Below are 16636 nucleotides of genomic sequence, written 5' to 3'. Positions count from 1 at the left end.
AGATAGATAGATAGATAGATAGGAGAACCAGTGCTTTCCTGCGTTCTGCAATGTATATTGTTTTTATATTGTTGTTTAAAGTATTTATCATTGTCTTAATTTGTTGTAACTGTACTGGCATCAAATTGTTGCCTATTGTTAATCGCTCCAAGTTGCCCTTGGGCTGAGTGGGGCGGCATATAAATGTAGTAAATAAAATGAATGAATGAATAAACCTACCTGCTTGGGTGGATACCAATGTAGATCCATTCCACCAATAGTTGAACTGCAAGACTGTATATGTCAGTGCATCTACACTGTAGAATTAATCCATATTTTATCTAACAATACCTTTCTTTTGCATTGTTTTAGAGAGAAATATCTTACATAATCAAAATTGGGGGATTCAACAGGATTATTCACCTTCGCCAAAAGTAAGTGGCTTCGTTCCCTTCTCAAAGGCAATCTGCTTCCGATTTGGGCTGCGTCCACACTGCGGAATTAATATAGCTTGGCCCCACTTGAACTGCCATGGCTCAATGCTATGGGATCCTGGGAGCTGTAGTTTGGTGAGGGCCCAGCATTCTTGTGAAAACTACAACTCCCAGAATTCTGTTGCATTGGGCAACTGTAGTTCAATATAAGACCAGGTCTTGTATTACGTTTCATTCCAAAAGACACATTAGGGCTTATTTTCAGAGTATGTCTTATTTATTAATGTACACAAGTCTACATTGATTAAGTATGGATGTCCATAATATTATTTATTTATATTATTATTACTTTAGTGACACAAAAGCACAGTATGTCACAGCAAATGAGATCTCAATGCTGGATTTCGTATCACAAAATCACTAGTTGAACACTTACCGAGTGTCTAGGACTGTGGGATGTATTTTCAAATGATGCGCGCAGATCCAAGTCAGGTGGCCTTTTGCAGTTGACAGATCGGGATTTTGTCTTTGTTTATTGTTTCCAAATGCCAGCTGAGATCTTTTGGCATGGCACCCAGTGCGCCAATGACCACTGGGACCACCTGGACTGGTTGATGCCAGAGCCTTTGCCGTTCGATTTTGAGGTCTTGATAGCAGCTGAGTTTTTCCTGTTGTTTTTCCTCAATGTGACTCTCACCTGGAATGGCGACATCAATAATCCAGACTTTTTTCTTTTCCACAGTTGTGATGTCTGGTGTATTGTGTTCCAAAACTTTGTCAGTCTGGATTCGAAAGTCCCACAGTATTTTTGTATGTTCATTTTCCACGACCTTTGCAGGTTTATGATCCCACCAATTTTTGACTCCTGGCAGGTGGTCCTTGTGACATAAGTTCCAATGAATCATCTGGGCCACAGAGTTGTGCCTCTGTTTGTAGTCCGTCTGTGAGATTTTCTTGCAACAGCTGAGGATATGATCCATGGTTTCATCCGCTTCCTTGTACAGTCTGCATTTTGGGTCCTCAGCTGATTTTTCAATCCTGGCCTTAATTGCATTGGTTCTGATGGCTTTCTTCTGGGCTGCAAGAACCAGGCCTTCTTCTGTCTCCTTCTTCAGGGTTCCATTCATGAGCCAGGTCTTCTCCTTGTCAACTTTTCCTTCCATTTTCTCAAGGAACTGCCCATGCAAGGCTTTGCTGTGCCAGCTGTCAGCTCTGGTTTGGAGTGCAGTTTTCTTGTACTGGTTCTTTGTCTGCTGTGCTTTGAGAAGTTTATGATTATTGACTTCAATCAAAGCAGGTTCTTGGCTTTCCTTTCCATCTTCTGCCAGGACATTGTGATTTTCTTCTTCGACTGCTTGTTTGACTTGTATAAGTCCTCTGCCACCAGACTTTCTAGGCAGATAGAGTTGGTCAACATCACTGCGAGGATGTAGTGAATTATGAATTGTCATGAGTCTTCTTGTTTTTCTGTCCATATTATTATTATTATTATTATTATTACTATTTGAAACACAACAAGATGAGTCCACAGAAGACACTCTGCTGGCTGTTGAATTGGATCACACATTGGACCCTTCCCAAGTGTCTAGGACTGTGTGATGTATTATTATTATTATTATTATTATTATTATTATTATTTAATTCAATACGTCAGTGTTGTGTGTTGTAACACACGATGTGTCCATCTGTCTGACGATCTCAACTGGGCCTTATTTTTGGGGTAGGGCTTACATTACGACCATCCTGAAGAATCATGCTAGGGCTTATTTTCCAGTTAGGTCTTAGGAAACAAGGTATATGAGGTGTATAGATGCATTCTACATTTAGATTTCGGTCCTATATCCAAGACATATCCTATCACGTATAACCAGAATTTAAAACATTTCTGATCCCAAGCATTTTCTGATAAGGGCATCACATCAGCGAGGATCAGATCCCGATTCGATAGATCAGCCCTTCACTAGTAAACAAGCCCTGCCTTTCTAATGTCACGTTTAATATCCATATTTCTATATATGATGACTTGCAGGTCTTTTGTATTTCGGAACATGGCTGTTTACTCTTTGGACCTGAAAGGCAACCGGCGGGAAGATCATCCATATATAAAGGTAGGTACGCTTGATTCATAGCTTCAGAAGGATGGAAATATCACAACAAAGGGACAGCTTTTAGATTTCAGGAGTACAAGAGTAAAGTACAGCAGCCCTCGGTGGCACAGTTGGTTAAATGTGAGTAGATCAATAGGTAACGCTTTGGCAGGAAGGTAACAGCACTCCATGCAGTCATGCTGACCACATGACCTTGGAGGTGTTTATGGACAATGCCGGCTCTTCGGCTTAGAAATGGAGATGAGCACCAGAGTCCCAGAGTTGGACATGACTAGACTTAATGTCAAGGGGAAATCTTTACCTTTTTCTACAGTTTAACTGTACTGAACTACATTATATGAGGTCTTTGGGTCTTCAGACTGTGCTTGGTCTAGAATCTCCCCCACCGCCGCTCCTGGGAGTGCATAACACAGGTCGTTGCACGGGTTCATTGGAACACGCAAGCCCCCTCACCACGACAAAGTGACAGTCCAGCAATGTTGCTGATGACAATGTTGTCTGTACGCATTCAGAAGAAGACCTACAAGCCACTCTAAACACCTTTGCAGAAGCATACGAGAAGCTCGGCCTCTCATTGGACATTGAGAATACCAATAGGCACCGGCCAATCCCTCTCCAATGCCAGAGATACAGCTTAATGGTGTAACATTAGAAAATGTGGACCATTTCCACTCCCTTGGCAGCCACCTCTCCACCAAAGTCAACATTGACACTGAAATACAACACCGCCTGAGCTCTGCGAGTACAGCATTTTTCCGAATGAAGCAGAGAGTGTTTGAGGACTGGGACTTCCGAAGGGAGACAAAGATAAAGCCATTATCCTCCCAACCCTGCTATATGCCTGTGAAATGTGGACTGTCTACAGATGTCACACTCAACTCCTGGAACAATTCCATCAGCATTGCCTTTGAAAAAATCCTGCAAATCTCTTGGGAAGACAGGCAGAGAAATGTCAGCATGCTGGAAGAAACAAAGACCACCTAGCTCCAGCAGACAAGAGTCCTTTGTCCCACCCTGGTCATTCCACAGATATATAAACCCTTTTTTCCTAGTTCCAACAGACCTCACTACCTCTGAGGATGCTTCCCATAGATGCAGGAGAAACGTCAGGAGAGAATGCGTCTAGACCATGGCCATATAGCCCGAAAAAACCTACAACAACCCAAAGACCACCAGCATTGAAGTGATGGTCCTCCGCCATCAACTCCGCTGGACCGGCCACGTTGTCCAGATGCCTGACCACCATCTCCCAAAGCAGTTGCTCTACTCCGAACTCAATAACGGAAAATGGAATGTTGGTGGACAGGAAGAGAGATTGAAAGATGGGCTGAAAACCAACCTTAAAAACTTTGGCATAGACACTGAGAACTGAGAAGCCCTGGCCCTTGAGCTCTCCAGCTGGAGGTGAGCTGTGACCAACAGTGCTATAAAATTTGAAGAGGCACGAAAGGATAAGAGGGAGGGGGCAGATCCGATCTCATTATGGAGGAAGTTCAACAGCTGAGGGGCCACCACGGAGAAGGCCCTGTCTTTCATCCCCACCAAACGCGAATGCGATGGCGGTGGGACCGAGAGCAGGGCCTCACCCGATGATCTTAAGGACCTTGGTTGTTCATAGGGGGAGACACCATTGGCCAGGTAAACTGGGCTGGAACTGTTGTGGGAAATTGCCAATATTCCCAAATCTTACCAACTAGGTCCTTGGCTGAACCACTTTGGATGAAGCAAAGTCCAAACGAGTTAGGGCAAAACGCGGTTTATTCATATTGCACAATAGGAAGACGGACAAACAGCATAACACACAGTATGCCGGCAGAAAATTGTCCACCCTGACCTGGGACGAACGTCCGACATATATACCCTACTTGTTGACAACTTTCAAAGTTCCCCTTTTTCCTTATTTGGCATAGCATTAAGCAAAACATTTCCTTTAGCATAAACAACCCAGTAACATAATACGCCCCCTGTACCCCTGTGGTCGACCCTGCGGTCAGTTGTTGTTCCAAGAGGCCCATAGGTTAACCGTTATCTTGTGGTCGGCCAGTTCCAGGCAACTATGGGGCAATATGTACCTTTGTGGTCAAACAGTTAGCTATGCTGGAGGAAGCCATTTTGGTCAACCACCCTGTTTACCAAGTACCAAGCACAGCACTTCGCTCCAGGCCCCTTGCCATGTTCCTTATGCAGCCCACATATCTGAAGCATCCCAGAAACCCCTACATATGGCTTATGTCCCCCTCTGAACTGTTTAGGGCTTTATAGGTTGAAACCAGCACTTTGAATTGTTTCTATTCTAGAACCAATTAGGAAATGATATCTATAACTCAAGAACGAAAATTATGTTACATGGTGCATTTGTTTAAAAACCAAAAACTGTTGCAGGTTGACTGCTATTATCGTGGATCCGTGGAAGGCATCCTGGACTCGGATGTCATGCTGTCCACTTGCACTGGACTTTGGTAAGGACTGTGGTAAGAACCGTTTGGGAAGGTCTGTCCATTTGGGTGGTAAGAGTTGCCTTTACACTGCAGAATTAATGCCGTTTGGTTTCACGTTACCTGCCACGGCTCAGTATCATGGAATATTGGGAGTTGTTGTTCTGTCACGCGGTGGGCTTGTAATAATTGACCTTTGAAATAGGACATGCACCTTGTGCCCAGCGGGAAGCCAGGGCGCCTCAAAAGAGGCCCTTAAGGATTTTCCTGTAGAGATGGTCTTTAGAGTCTTTAATGATGTAACAAAGTCCTTTATTATTGAACAAATTAAACAGATACGTCTCAAATCTTCAATGAGTCAAACAAATGAATCAACTGGTGGCTTCCTTCCACAAGGGACAGGCAACTGTCTTCATTAACTGTTTCTTTACTTTAGAGGATAACCCTTTTCTAACCTCTCCCAGGCTGATTGTAATCTAATCCTTACTGATGTGGGTTCTACTACCGGATTCAAACTGCGTCTTGAGCACCAAGTAGACCTACCAGTAAAGGCTTGCAGATTCTCCAGCTGGAGTTCTTTAGGTCTGTAAAGCTGTTTTCCCTCTGGAATTTCTTAGAGACTTTAGGGCTGTTTCCCTCAGATGCTGTAAGGCTGAGAGGCTGTGAGCTCTCTGCCAGAGCTTTGGGGCTGTTTCCCCCCAGAATGTCCCTGGAGTTCTTAAGAAATGAAGCTTTTGTGCAGGTGAAGCTTGTCCACATCCTCTAACTTAGCTTTCCTCACTATGACTAACTTAACAATGACAGACAGGTGGCTTGCCCTATGACTGCAAATCAAAGGAAGCCACCTTTTTGCAGAATCCCTGAAACTTTGGAATGCATGCAAACACTTAATATAAAGAAAATAAAGTTGGAGCTCCTGGTACAGACGTACCAGCACAGTTGTAGTTTGGTGAAGCACCAGCTGTTTTTGGCAGCGAAGGCTCAAGACCTGGTAAAAGACGACTTCCACGCTTCCAAAAAGTGGGAGTCGACGTCTTGGCAGATTGAACGGGTCAAATGCTTTCAGTGTTGGGTAGAAATGCCTGAGCACTTAATCCATGTGGAAAATACTGGTCTAATGGACATGTGGCAAACACCTGGGGAATGACTAAGAGGGTGTGATGAAATACCTGAAGGGGTTGCAGAAATGCGTGAGTTGTGTTCATGTGAGCAGTATGACTGGAGGTTGCATCATTCATTTGTCCCTTGTTTGTTAAAAATGCAATACAACTGTTTGGCTTGCTCCTGACACGATAAATAAATAGTATGTTTTCCTTTTTACCTGTGACTTCCTCTTGTTGCATATGTCTGTGTTGTGATTTTGTTGTTGTATGTCAATAAAGACTGTGTGTGTGTGTGTGTGTGTGTGTGTGTGTAATTTCCATGATTCCGTGGCATGTAGCCTTGGTTCTCCATATTGCATTTAGTTCCTCCTTCAGCTACAGTGAAGGGTCCCTTGTTGTGTTTTTCCTTTCCAGGGGATACATACAAATCAGTGGAGCGAAGTATGAAATCCAGCCAGTGGAGAATTCCCCAGAGTTTCAGCATCTGATTTTCCAGAAGGATCCGGAGAGCCAGGAGCCTTGCCCGGCGTTCCCCGAGCGGCAAGGAGCGAGTGAAGGCATCCAACTCAATGAAGCCACGGAGGCCAAGAGACCGGCCGCAAGGCCCTCGGGGGACAGCGAGGTACGTTTGGGGGCCACGGTGGACAAAGCAAGGGTCCACAAAATGACAGTCGGTGGGGTTGCCTCCATAGGAGGTCCTTGAAGCCACCCACAGGCTCACTCCCAGGCCAGAGAAGGGCCACCAAAATGGGCAAAGGTCCAGAAGCCAAGCCCTAGAGAAGATAATAGAATAACCATGTTAGACAACACAGAGAAGCCATTGAATAGATCAGTGGCTCTCAACCTTCCTAATGTTGTGACCCCTTAATACAGTTCCTCGTGTTGTGGTGACCCTCAACCATCACATTATTTTTGATGCTACTTCACAACTGTAATTTTGGTACTGTTATGAATCGTCATGTAAATATCTGATATGCGGGATGTATTTTCATGCACTGGACCACATTTGGCACAAATACCCAATACAACCAAATTTGAATAGTGGTGGAGTTGGGGGGAGGATTCAATACGTATCTGGACTCAATACGCCCAAATGTAAACAATGGTGGAGTTTGGGGAAAATAGACCTTGACAATTGGGAGTTGCAGTTGCTGGGATTTATAGTTCACCTACAAACAGAGAGCATTCTGAACTCCACTAACGATGGAATCAAACCAAACATGGCACACAAAACTCCCATGATCGACAGAAAATACTGGAAGGATTTGGTGGGCATTGACCTTGAGTTTTGGAGTTTTAGTCCACCTGACAAGCTTCCCTGGATGGTGACCAAATGTGTCCCTTTCTACATGACTTTGTGTGCTTTTCTTCCTCTCCATGCACTAAACTGTCCATATCTCACTGCAGACGGAGTTTCCCGGGACCCATGCACCGTCTCGCTACCTGGGGTACTTTGCCGTTTGTAGCAATTCCTTGGTAAGTTGTCTCTTTTATAAATAATTTTATTATACTTTCACCATATACAGTATATGCTATTGAGCACAGCAATGAATCATAATTTAAAACCTTACTTTGGTCTCATCCACTCTCCCTCCCCTCCTCAAGTCACAGACATTGACAAACTATGTATTGTTGAAGGCTTTCATGGCCGGAATCACTGGGTTGTTGTAGGTTTTCTGGGCTGCATGGCCATGTTCCAGAAGCACATGGCCATGCAGTGACAAATGCAAGAGACTCCACTTTGGCAGGAGCAGGATTCAAAACGATCTTGGCAGATTAGAGAGATGATTGGCCAAAACAAGCAAAATGAAGTTCAATGGGGACAAATGCAAGATACTCCACTTTGGCAGAAAAAACGAAATGCAAAGAGACAGAATGGGGGATGCCTGGCTCGAGAGCAGGACGTGTGAAAAAGATCTTGGAGTCCTCGTGGACAACAAGTTAAACATGAGCCAGGAATGTGATGCAGCGGCCAAAAAAAGCCAATGGGATTTTAGCCTCAGGCATCAATAGGAGCATAGTGTCTAGATTTAGGGAAGTCATGCTCCCCATGCTCTATTCTGCTTTGGTTAGGCCACACCTGGAATATTGTGTCCAGTTCTGGGCACCACAATTCAAGAGAGAGATTGACAAGCTGGAATGTGTCCAGAGCTCCTGGGCCATCCAGTCCAACCCCATTCTGCCAAGAAGCAGGAATATTGCATTCAAATCACCCCTGACAGATGGCCATCCAGCCTCTGTTTCAAAGCTTCCAAAGAAGGAGCCTCCACCACAATCTGGGGCAGAGAGTTCCACTGCTGAACAGCTCTCACAGTCAGGAAGTTCTTCCTCGTGTTCAGATGGAATCTCCTCTCTTGTAGTTTGAAGCCATTGTTCCATTGCGTCCTAGTCTCCAAGGAAGCAAAAAGCAAGCTTGCTCCCTCCTCCTCCCTGTGGCTTCCTTTCACATATTTATACATGGCTATCATATCCCCTCTCAGCCTTCTCTTCTTCAGGCTAAACATGCCCAGCTCCTTAAGCCGTTCCTCATAGGGCTTGTTCTCCAGACCCTTGATCATTTGAATTGCCCTCCTCTGGACACATTTATTTATTTATTTATTTATTACTTGCATTTATTGACCGCCCCTCTCAGCCCGGAGGCGACTCGGGGCGGTGAACAATAACAACAAGAAGACAATATACAGTAAATAAAGACGATACAAACCAGACGGATACCACATAACATACACTTATACTAAAAATCCGCTTCGTCAAGTCCTGGGGTCATAGCCGAAATTCGTAGTCCTAGTTCATTCCATTGTCCATTTAACTATCCTCAGTTGAAGGCCTGTTCAAAGAGCCATGTTTTTAGGCTCCTGCGAAAGGCCATCAAGGAGGGCGCCTGTCTAACTTCGGCAGGGAGAGTGTTCCACAGCCGGGGGGCCACCACCGAGAAGGCCCGTTCCCTCGTCCCCGCCAAACGTGCCTGTGAGGCAGGCGGGACCGAGAGAAGGGCCTCCCCGGATGATCTCAAGGCCCTCGTGGGCTCGTAGGCCGAGATGCGGTCTGCAAGGTATTTTGGGCCGGAACCGTTTAGGGCTTTGTAGGATAACACCAGCACCTTAAATTGGGCCCGGTAGCAAATCGGCAGCCAGTGGAGCTGGGACAGCAGAGGCGTTGTATGCTCTCTGCGTCCAGCCCCCGTTAACAACATGGCTGCCGCGCGCTGAACTAGCTGAAGCTTCCGGGCCGTCTTCAAGGGCAGCCCCACGTAGAGAGCGTTGCAGTAGTCGAGGCGGGATGTGACCAAAGCGTGTACCACCGTGGCCAAGTCAGACTTCCCAAGATACGGGCGCAGCTGGCGCACGAGCCGAAGCTGTGCAAATGCTCCCCTGGTCACCGCTGAAACCTGGGGCTCCAGGCTCAGCGATGAGTCCAGGGTCACACCCAAGCTGCGAACCTGTGCCTTCAAGGGGAGTGCGACCCCGTCCAGCACAGGCTGTAACCCTATACCCTGTTCGGCCTTGCGACTGACCAGGAGTACCTCTGTCTTGTCTGGATTTAATTTCAGTTTGTTCGCCCTCATCCAGACCATTACAGCGGCCAGGCACCGGTTCAGGACTTCGACGGCCTCCTTAGTAGCAGGTGGGAAGGAGTGACAGAGTTGGACATCATCTGCGTACAGGTGACACCGCACCCCGAAACTCCGGATGATCTCACCCAGCGGCTTCATGTAGATGTTAAACAGCAAGGGGGACAAGATGGAACCCTGAGGAACGCCACAGATCAACGGCTGTGGCGCTGAACAGGAGTCCCCCAGCAACACCTTCTGAGTACGACCCTCCAGAAATGACCGGAGCCACTGCAAAGCAGTGCCCCCAAGTCCCATCTCTGCAAGGCGCCCCAGAAGAATACCGTGGTCGACGGTATCGAAGGCCGCTGAGAGGTCCAGGAGCACCAACAGGGACACACTCCCCCTGTCTAGCTCCCGGCGCAGATCATCCACTAAGGCGACCAAGACCGTCTCGGTACCATGTCCCGGTCTGAAACCAGACTGTGCCGGATCCAGAATATCCGTGTCTCTCAAGAATACCTGGAGTTGTGAGGCCACCACGCTTTCCATGACTTTGCCCAAGAAGGGAAGATTGGAAACAGGCCGAAAGTTGTCCAATTTAGTGGGGTCGAGTGATGGTTTCTTCAACAGCGGCTTTACAACAGCCTGTTTTAGGCTCGCTGGAATCTTGCCTTCCCGAAGGGAGGCATTAACCACCACCGTTACCCACTCGGCCAATCCCCCTCTGGCCTCTTTCAGAAGCCAGGATGGGCAGGGGTCTAGGATGGACGTGGTGGGTCTCATTCCTCCAAGTATCTTGTCCACATCCTCGGGTTTCACAAACTGAAAAGAATCCAATAAAATCGGACAAGCAGGTGCTTGTGTCACATCCACGGAGACTGCATCTAATGCGGCGTCCAGCCCAGAGCGGATCAAAGCGACTTTGTCTGCAAAGAACCGAGCAAATGCTTCACAGCGTGCTGCCGAGTTGTCAGTGCTCCCACCTGAGGTTGGGGGAGTTAAAAGACCTCTGACAACCCGAAACAGCTCCGCCGGACGGTTTTTTGCAGACGCAATAGTGGCCGCAAAGAAAGATTTCTTTGCGGCTTTTATTGCCGCGGCATATGCCCTTAAAAAGGACACAAACCGTGTTCGATTTGACTCGCTTGGGTCTGAGCGCCACACGCTCTCTAGAACCCTCTTCTTTCGCTTCATCGCTGCCAGCTCCTCAGTAAACCAAGGGGCTGGTTTAGCTCGGTTACATTCCAGCTTGTCAATATCTCTCTTCAATTGTGGTGCCCAGAAGTGGACACAATATTCCAGATGTGGTCTAACCAAGGCAGAATAGAGCATGGGGAGCATTACTTCCTTAGATCTAGACACTATGCTCCTATTGATGCAGGACAACATCCCATTGGCTTTTTTTGCTGCCACATCACATTCCTGGCTCATGTTTAACTTGTTGTCCACGAGGACTCCAAGATCTTTTTCACACGTCCTGCTCTCGAGCCAGGCGTCCCCACATATTCCACGATACACTTCTGCAACCACCACTGTGCATTGCAATGGCCATGTATTAATAGATATTCAGCTCTTTGGTGCATTGTTTCCCTCTCTGTATTCTCCCTTCAGAAAAGGGAAATTGATTTCCATATTACAGCGCAAGGAGCTGTCTCTGCCGAGCAACGGCTTTCGAAAGTTGATATATTTCCACGGCGGAAATCTTATTACTTAGGTTGGTAATGACATTTATGGAGCCGCGGCGTCTCTTTGGAACGTTTGTGGCACGATTGGTTCTGACAGTTCGGAAGGCCAGCCGTCTCTTTTGTTTAGATTCGGTCTGCGTTGCTTCTCCGTTTGCAGCCTACAAATAATCCAACCCATTAGTGTCCAGGTAGCACATGTAGTAGAAGTCCTACAAAAAAGGAGATTTAAAGGGAAAAGAGATTTAAAGATGGGCTCAAAGCCAACCTTAACAACTCTGGCATAGACACTGAGAACTGGGAAGCCCTGGCCCTTGAGCACTACAACTGGAGGTCAGCTGTAACCAGCAGTGCTGTAGAATTTGAAGAGGCACGAATGGAGGGCGAAAGAGAGAAATGTGTCAAGAGGAAGGTACATCAAGCCAACCCCAACCGGGACCGCTTTCCATCTGGAAGCCGATGCCCTCACTGCGGGAGAAGATGCAGGTCAAGAAGAGGACTCCATAGTCACCTACGGACCCACCCTGGAAGATTATCCAACTCGGACAACGAGGAATCGCCTAAGTAGTAAGTAAGAGAAGTCTGACAATCATTGAATTTGGAGAGATCCCAAGGGCCACCTTTTGCCAGACAGGAAGGCACAATCAAAGCCCTCCTGACAGATGGTCATCCAGAGCCAAAGACCTCCAGAGATGGAGACACCACCAGACGCCCAGGCAGCAGAATGTTCCCCTGTTGAACAGCTCTTATCATCAGGATGTTCCTTCCAGTATTAAAGTATCTTTGGAGCAGAAGAAGCTTGTTCCCTCCTCGACGTGACATATTTCAAAGATCTTTAAAAAACTCACTTGTCAACTTTATCTCCAAGCTAAATATCCCCAGATCCCTAACTGTAGAATCATTGAATCTTTTTGCTCAAGCATGGGGACAATTTAAACAGAAAGGAGGAAACCATGAAAATGAACACAACCTGGCTCCCAGTATTAAAAAACTCTAAAATTACAACAGCAAAACAACAGAGGGGAAACAATCAGGGACAACTAATCACCTCTCAACAAAAGATTGCTCCAGGCACTGCCAGGCCATCAAATGCTAATCAAGGTGGTCAGTTGTAACATTCACACCTAGCTCCAACAGACAAGAGTTCTTTGTCCCACCCTGGTCATTCCACAGATATATAAACCCATTTCCCTAGTTCCAACAGAACTCACAACCTCTGAGGATGCTTGCCATAGATGCAGGCGAAACGTCAGGAGAGAATGCCTCTAGACCATGGCCATATAGCCCGAAAAAACCTACAACAACCCATAGAATCCTAGAGTTGGAAGAGCCCTCCTAAGCCATCCAGTCCAATCCCATTCTGCCAAGAAGCAGGACAATCGCATTCAAAGCACTCCTGACAGATGCCCACCCAGCCTCTGCATAAAAGTCTCCCAAGAAAGAGCCTCCATCATATTCTCTCCGGGGCAGAAAGAGAGTTCCACTACTGAACAGCTCTCTAATGGACTTTCCATAGCCTATTGTAAATTAACTGCACCATAATGATTATCCAGAGTTTTGGAGTGAGATGTCATTTGTATGCAGATGACGTCCAACTCTATCACTCCTTCCCACCAGTTACTAAGGAGGCTGTTCAAGTCCGGAACTGGTGCTTGGCAGCTGTAACGGTCTGGATGAGGGCGAACAAATTGAAATTGAATCCAGACAAGACAGAAGTCCTCCTGGTCAGTCGGAAGGCCGAACAGGGCATAGGGTTACAGCCTGTGTTGGATGGGGTCACAGGTTCGCAGCTTGGGAGTGATCCTGGATTCTGTTATTGCTATGTTTGATTTCTAAAGTGGCTTTCAAAGTGTGTGTTTTTAAGGCTGTAACCATGTGTGTATAAAAATATCTAACAGGCATAGCGTTAACAAACCACAGAGTTTTGTATGTTTTCCAACAAGGTATATGTGTGTTAACTTCCTACTTCCTCTGTGAGAGACCGGATGTCTGAATGGAATGTGGGAGGTGTGTCTACTGCTGATGAAGAATCATAGAATCATAGAATCATAGAATCAAAGAGTTGGAAGAGACCTCATGGGCCATCTAGTCCAACCCCCTGCCAAGAAGCAGGAATATTGCATTCAAATCACCCCTGACAAATGGCCATCCAGCCTCTGCTTAAAAGCTTCCAAAGAAGGAGCCTCCACCACACTCCGGGGCAGAGAGTTCCATTGCTGAACGGCTCTCACAGTCAGGAAGTTCTTCCTAATGTTCAGATGGAATCTCCTCTCTTGTAGTTTGAAGCCATTGTTCCGCGTCCTAGTCTCCAAGGAAGCAGAAAACAAGCTTGCTCCCTCCTCCTCCCTGTGGCTTCCTCTCACATATTTATACATGGCTATCATATCTCCTGAGCGTTGCCATTCTTGATTGATGATTTTTGCCGGAGCACACGCTGCGATGTGACTCTGTGTAAATACTTGTAAATAAAGCTGATTGATTACTTTATGGCTGCTATCCATTCAGCTTTATTACCAAAGTCAACACTGACACCGAAATACAACACCGCCTGAGCTCTGCGAGTGCAGCATTTTCCCAAATGAAGCAGAGAGTGTTTGATGACCGAGACATCGGTAGGGATACCAAGGGGCTTGTCTACAAAGCTATTGTCCTCCCAACCCTGCTCTATGCCTGCAAAACGTGGACTGTCTACAGACGTCACATTCAACTCCTGGAACGATTCCATCAGCGCTGCCTCCGGAAAATCCTGCAAATCTCCTGGGAAGACAAGAGGACAAACGTCAGCGTGCTGGAAGAAGCAAAGACCACCAGTATTGAAGCGATGCTCCTCTGCCATCAACTCCGCTGGACTGGCCACATTGTCCGGATGCCTGACCACCGTCTCCCAAAGCAGTTGCTCTACTCTGAACTCAAGAACGGAAAATGTAATGTTGGAGGACAGGAAAAGAGATTGAAAGGTGGGCTCAAAGCCAACCTTAGAAACTCTGGCATAGACACTGAGAACTGGGAAGCCCTGGCCCTTGAGCGCTCCAGCTGGAGGTCAGCTGTGACCAGCAGTGCTGCAGAATTCGAGGAGGCACAAGTGGAGGCCGAAAGAAAGAAACATGCCAGGAGGAAGGTGCATCAAGCCAACCCCAACCGCGACCGCCTTCCACCTGGAAACCAATGCCCTCACTGTGGGAGAAGATGCGGGTCAAGAATAGGGCTCCACAGCCACATGCGGACCCACAAGGAAATTCATAATGGAAGACCATCTTACTCGTCCAACGAGGGATCGCCTAAGTAAGTAGTAAGAAGTAAGTATTACCCAGTAATTAACATATTCATCGCTGAGCCTGGAACCCCAGGTCTTGGCAGCCAGGGGAGCTCTTGCACAACTAAACCTTGTGCACCAGTTGCACCCGTACCTCGAGGAGTCAGACTTGGCCATGGTGGTCCACACTCTTGTTACATCCCGAATAGATTACCGCAACACACTCTATGTGGGGTTGCCTTTGAAGACTGTTCAGAAACTCCAACTAGCCCAATGGACAGCAGCCAGCTTGCTCACCGGAGCAGCATACAGGGAGCATACAACCCCAGTGCTATTCCAGTGCTATTCCAGCTCCACAGGTTGCCCATCTGCGAATGAGCACAATTCAACTTAGTTTGTTCAAAAAGTGGGTGCTAGAAACAATATCATATGAAAGCTGACTGGCACAACCTGGGGATCACAACCAGATACAGTGAGACATCTGCCCTTGCACTATGCTACTCTGCTGCTGAGTACGCATGCCCAGTGTGGAACACATCTCACCACGCTAAAACAGTGGATGTGGCTCTGAATGAGACATGCCGCATTATTACGGGGTGTCTGTGCCCTACACCACTGGAGAAATTACAGTACTTAGCCGGTATCGCACCACCTGACATCTGCCAGGAAGTGGCAGCCAATAGTGAAAGGGCCAAGGCAGAGACATTTCCAGCTCATCCCTTGTTTGGGTATCAGCCAGCACGTCAACGACTTAAATCAAGACATAGTTTCCTAAGATTTACAGAGACACTCGCTGGAACATCTCAGCAAGCGAGAGTTCAAAAGTGGCAGGCTCAAACCCAGCACCTCAATCCGAGGGTGATCCCAGATGAGAGACTCCCTCCTGGGCACACAGAAGACTGGGCGACTTGGAAGGCGCTGAACAGACTGCGTTCGGGCACCACGAGATACAGAGCCAACCTTCAGAAATGGGGCCACAAAGTGGAATCCATGACATGCGAGTGCGGAGAAGAGCGAACCACTGACCACCTGCTGCAATGCACACTGAGCCCTGCCACATGATGCACCAGGGAGGACCTTCTCTTGGCAACACCAGAGACACTCTAAGGGGACAGAGACTGGTCAAAGGACATTTAATCAGCTACCAAGTTTGCAAAATTTGTGTGTTTTATTATCTGTTTGTTTGTTTTGTTCTGTTAGAAATGTAATACAATGTTCTGGTTGCGGATGACACGATAAATAAAAATAAATAAATAACTTAGTTTGTTCATATACAAAATATGAAGGGAAGCATTTCTGAAACTGAAAGCAAAACAAGCATTTGCAAGGCTGATTTCCCCTTTTTATGAAGCCCAGCTGAAGCATTTGCTGCGTTGTCTTTGTTAACAGATTCAGGCAAATGCCTAAAACAGTCACTAGGTGGCGATGTACATAAGCCATTTTCTGGCCATTGCTTGTTCAAAAAAACTTTCACTGTTGTCACGAATCTCGGAATCCCGTTATAGGGTCACAACCCACAGCTCAAGAGACTTTGACCTCATGCACATAGCAAGTGTAGACTAGCATCAGCTAATATCCTAAGAGGTTCCCTCCTATTTTTCTCTCCCTCCCTTTCAGTTTCAGCACAATGGGCGCAACGCAACCCGCGTCATACTGGTGATCCTTCAGATTTTTTCCTTTCTACACAATGTAAGTATAACACATCAACAGGTATGGGCAAACTTGGGCCCTCCCTCCAGGTGTTTGGACTTCAACTCCCACAATCTCTATATGAATTGTGGAAGTCCAAAACACTTGGAGGGAGGGCCCATGTTTGCCCATACCTGTCTTAAAAGAAGAGATTCTGCCTTTTCAGGGGAAAGGGAAGGCGGGGAAATGGAAGCTTTCTCCTTTCCAAAAGAATAAAAACGGGTTGGAAATAGACAGAGAGAGGATAGATAGACAGAATGATAGATAGAGAAATTAGACAGGCACTGATGGATTGATAGAAATTAGATGGATGGGTGGATAGATAGAATTCTAGATAGGTAGATTCATTTGCTGGGGTTTGGGCTGCAGAATGGATGGATGGATGGATGGATGGATGGAT

The 16636-nt window shown here is 46.7% G+C and overlaps 1 protein-coding gene across 1 annotated transcript in view; it reads left to right on the top strand.

The window, feature by feature from the left end:
• Nucleotides 1-2461: 2461 nt before the first annotated feature.
• Nucleotides 2462-16636, top strand: part of LOC132770296 (disintegrin and metalloproteinase domain-containing protein 29-like) — a 60739-nt gene continuing 46564 nt past the window's right edge. The window contains exons 1-5 of the mRNA XM_067466212.1: nt 2462-2521; nt 4904-4980; nt 6474-6681; nt 7467-7535; nt 16165-16236. Coding sequence (XP_067322313.1) covers nt 2462-2521; nt 4904-4980; nt 6474-6681; nt 7467-7535; nt 16165-16236 — 486 coding nt within the window. The remainder of the gene's footprint in view (nt 2522-4903; nt 4981-6473; nt 6682-7466; nt 7536-16164; nt 16237-16636) is intronic.

The sequence above is a fragment of the Anolis sagrei genome, chromosome 3 (genome assembly GCF_037176765.1).
Source record: "Anolis sagrei isolate rAnoSag1 chromosome 3, rAnoSag1.mat, whole genome shotgun sequence".
Taxonomy (NCBI): domain Eukaryota; kingdom Metazoa; phylum Chordata; class Lepidosauria; order Squamata; family Dactyloidae; genus Anolis; species Anolis sagrei.
This window is presented reverse-complemented; position numbering and strand designations above follow the sequence as displayed.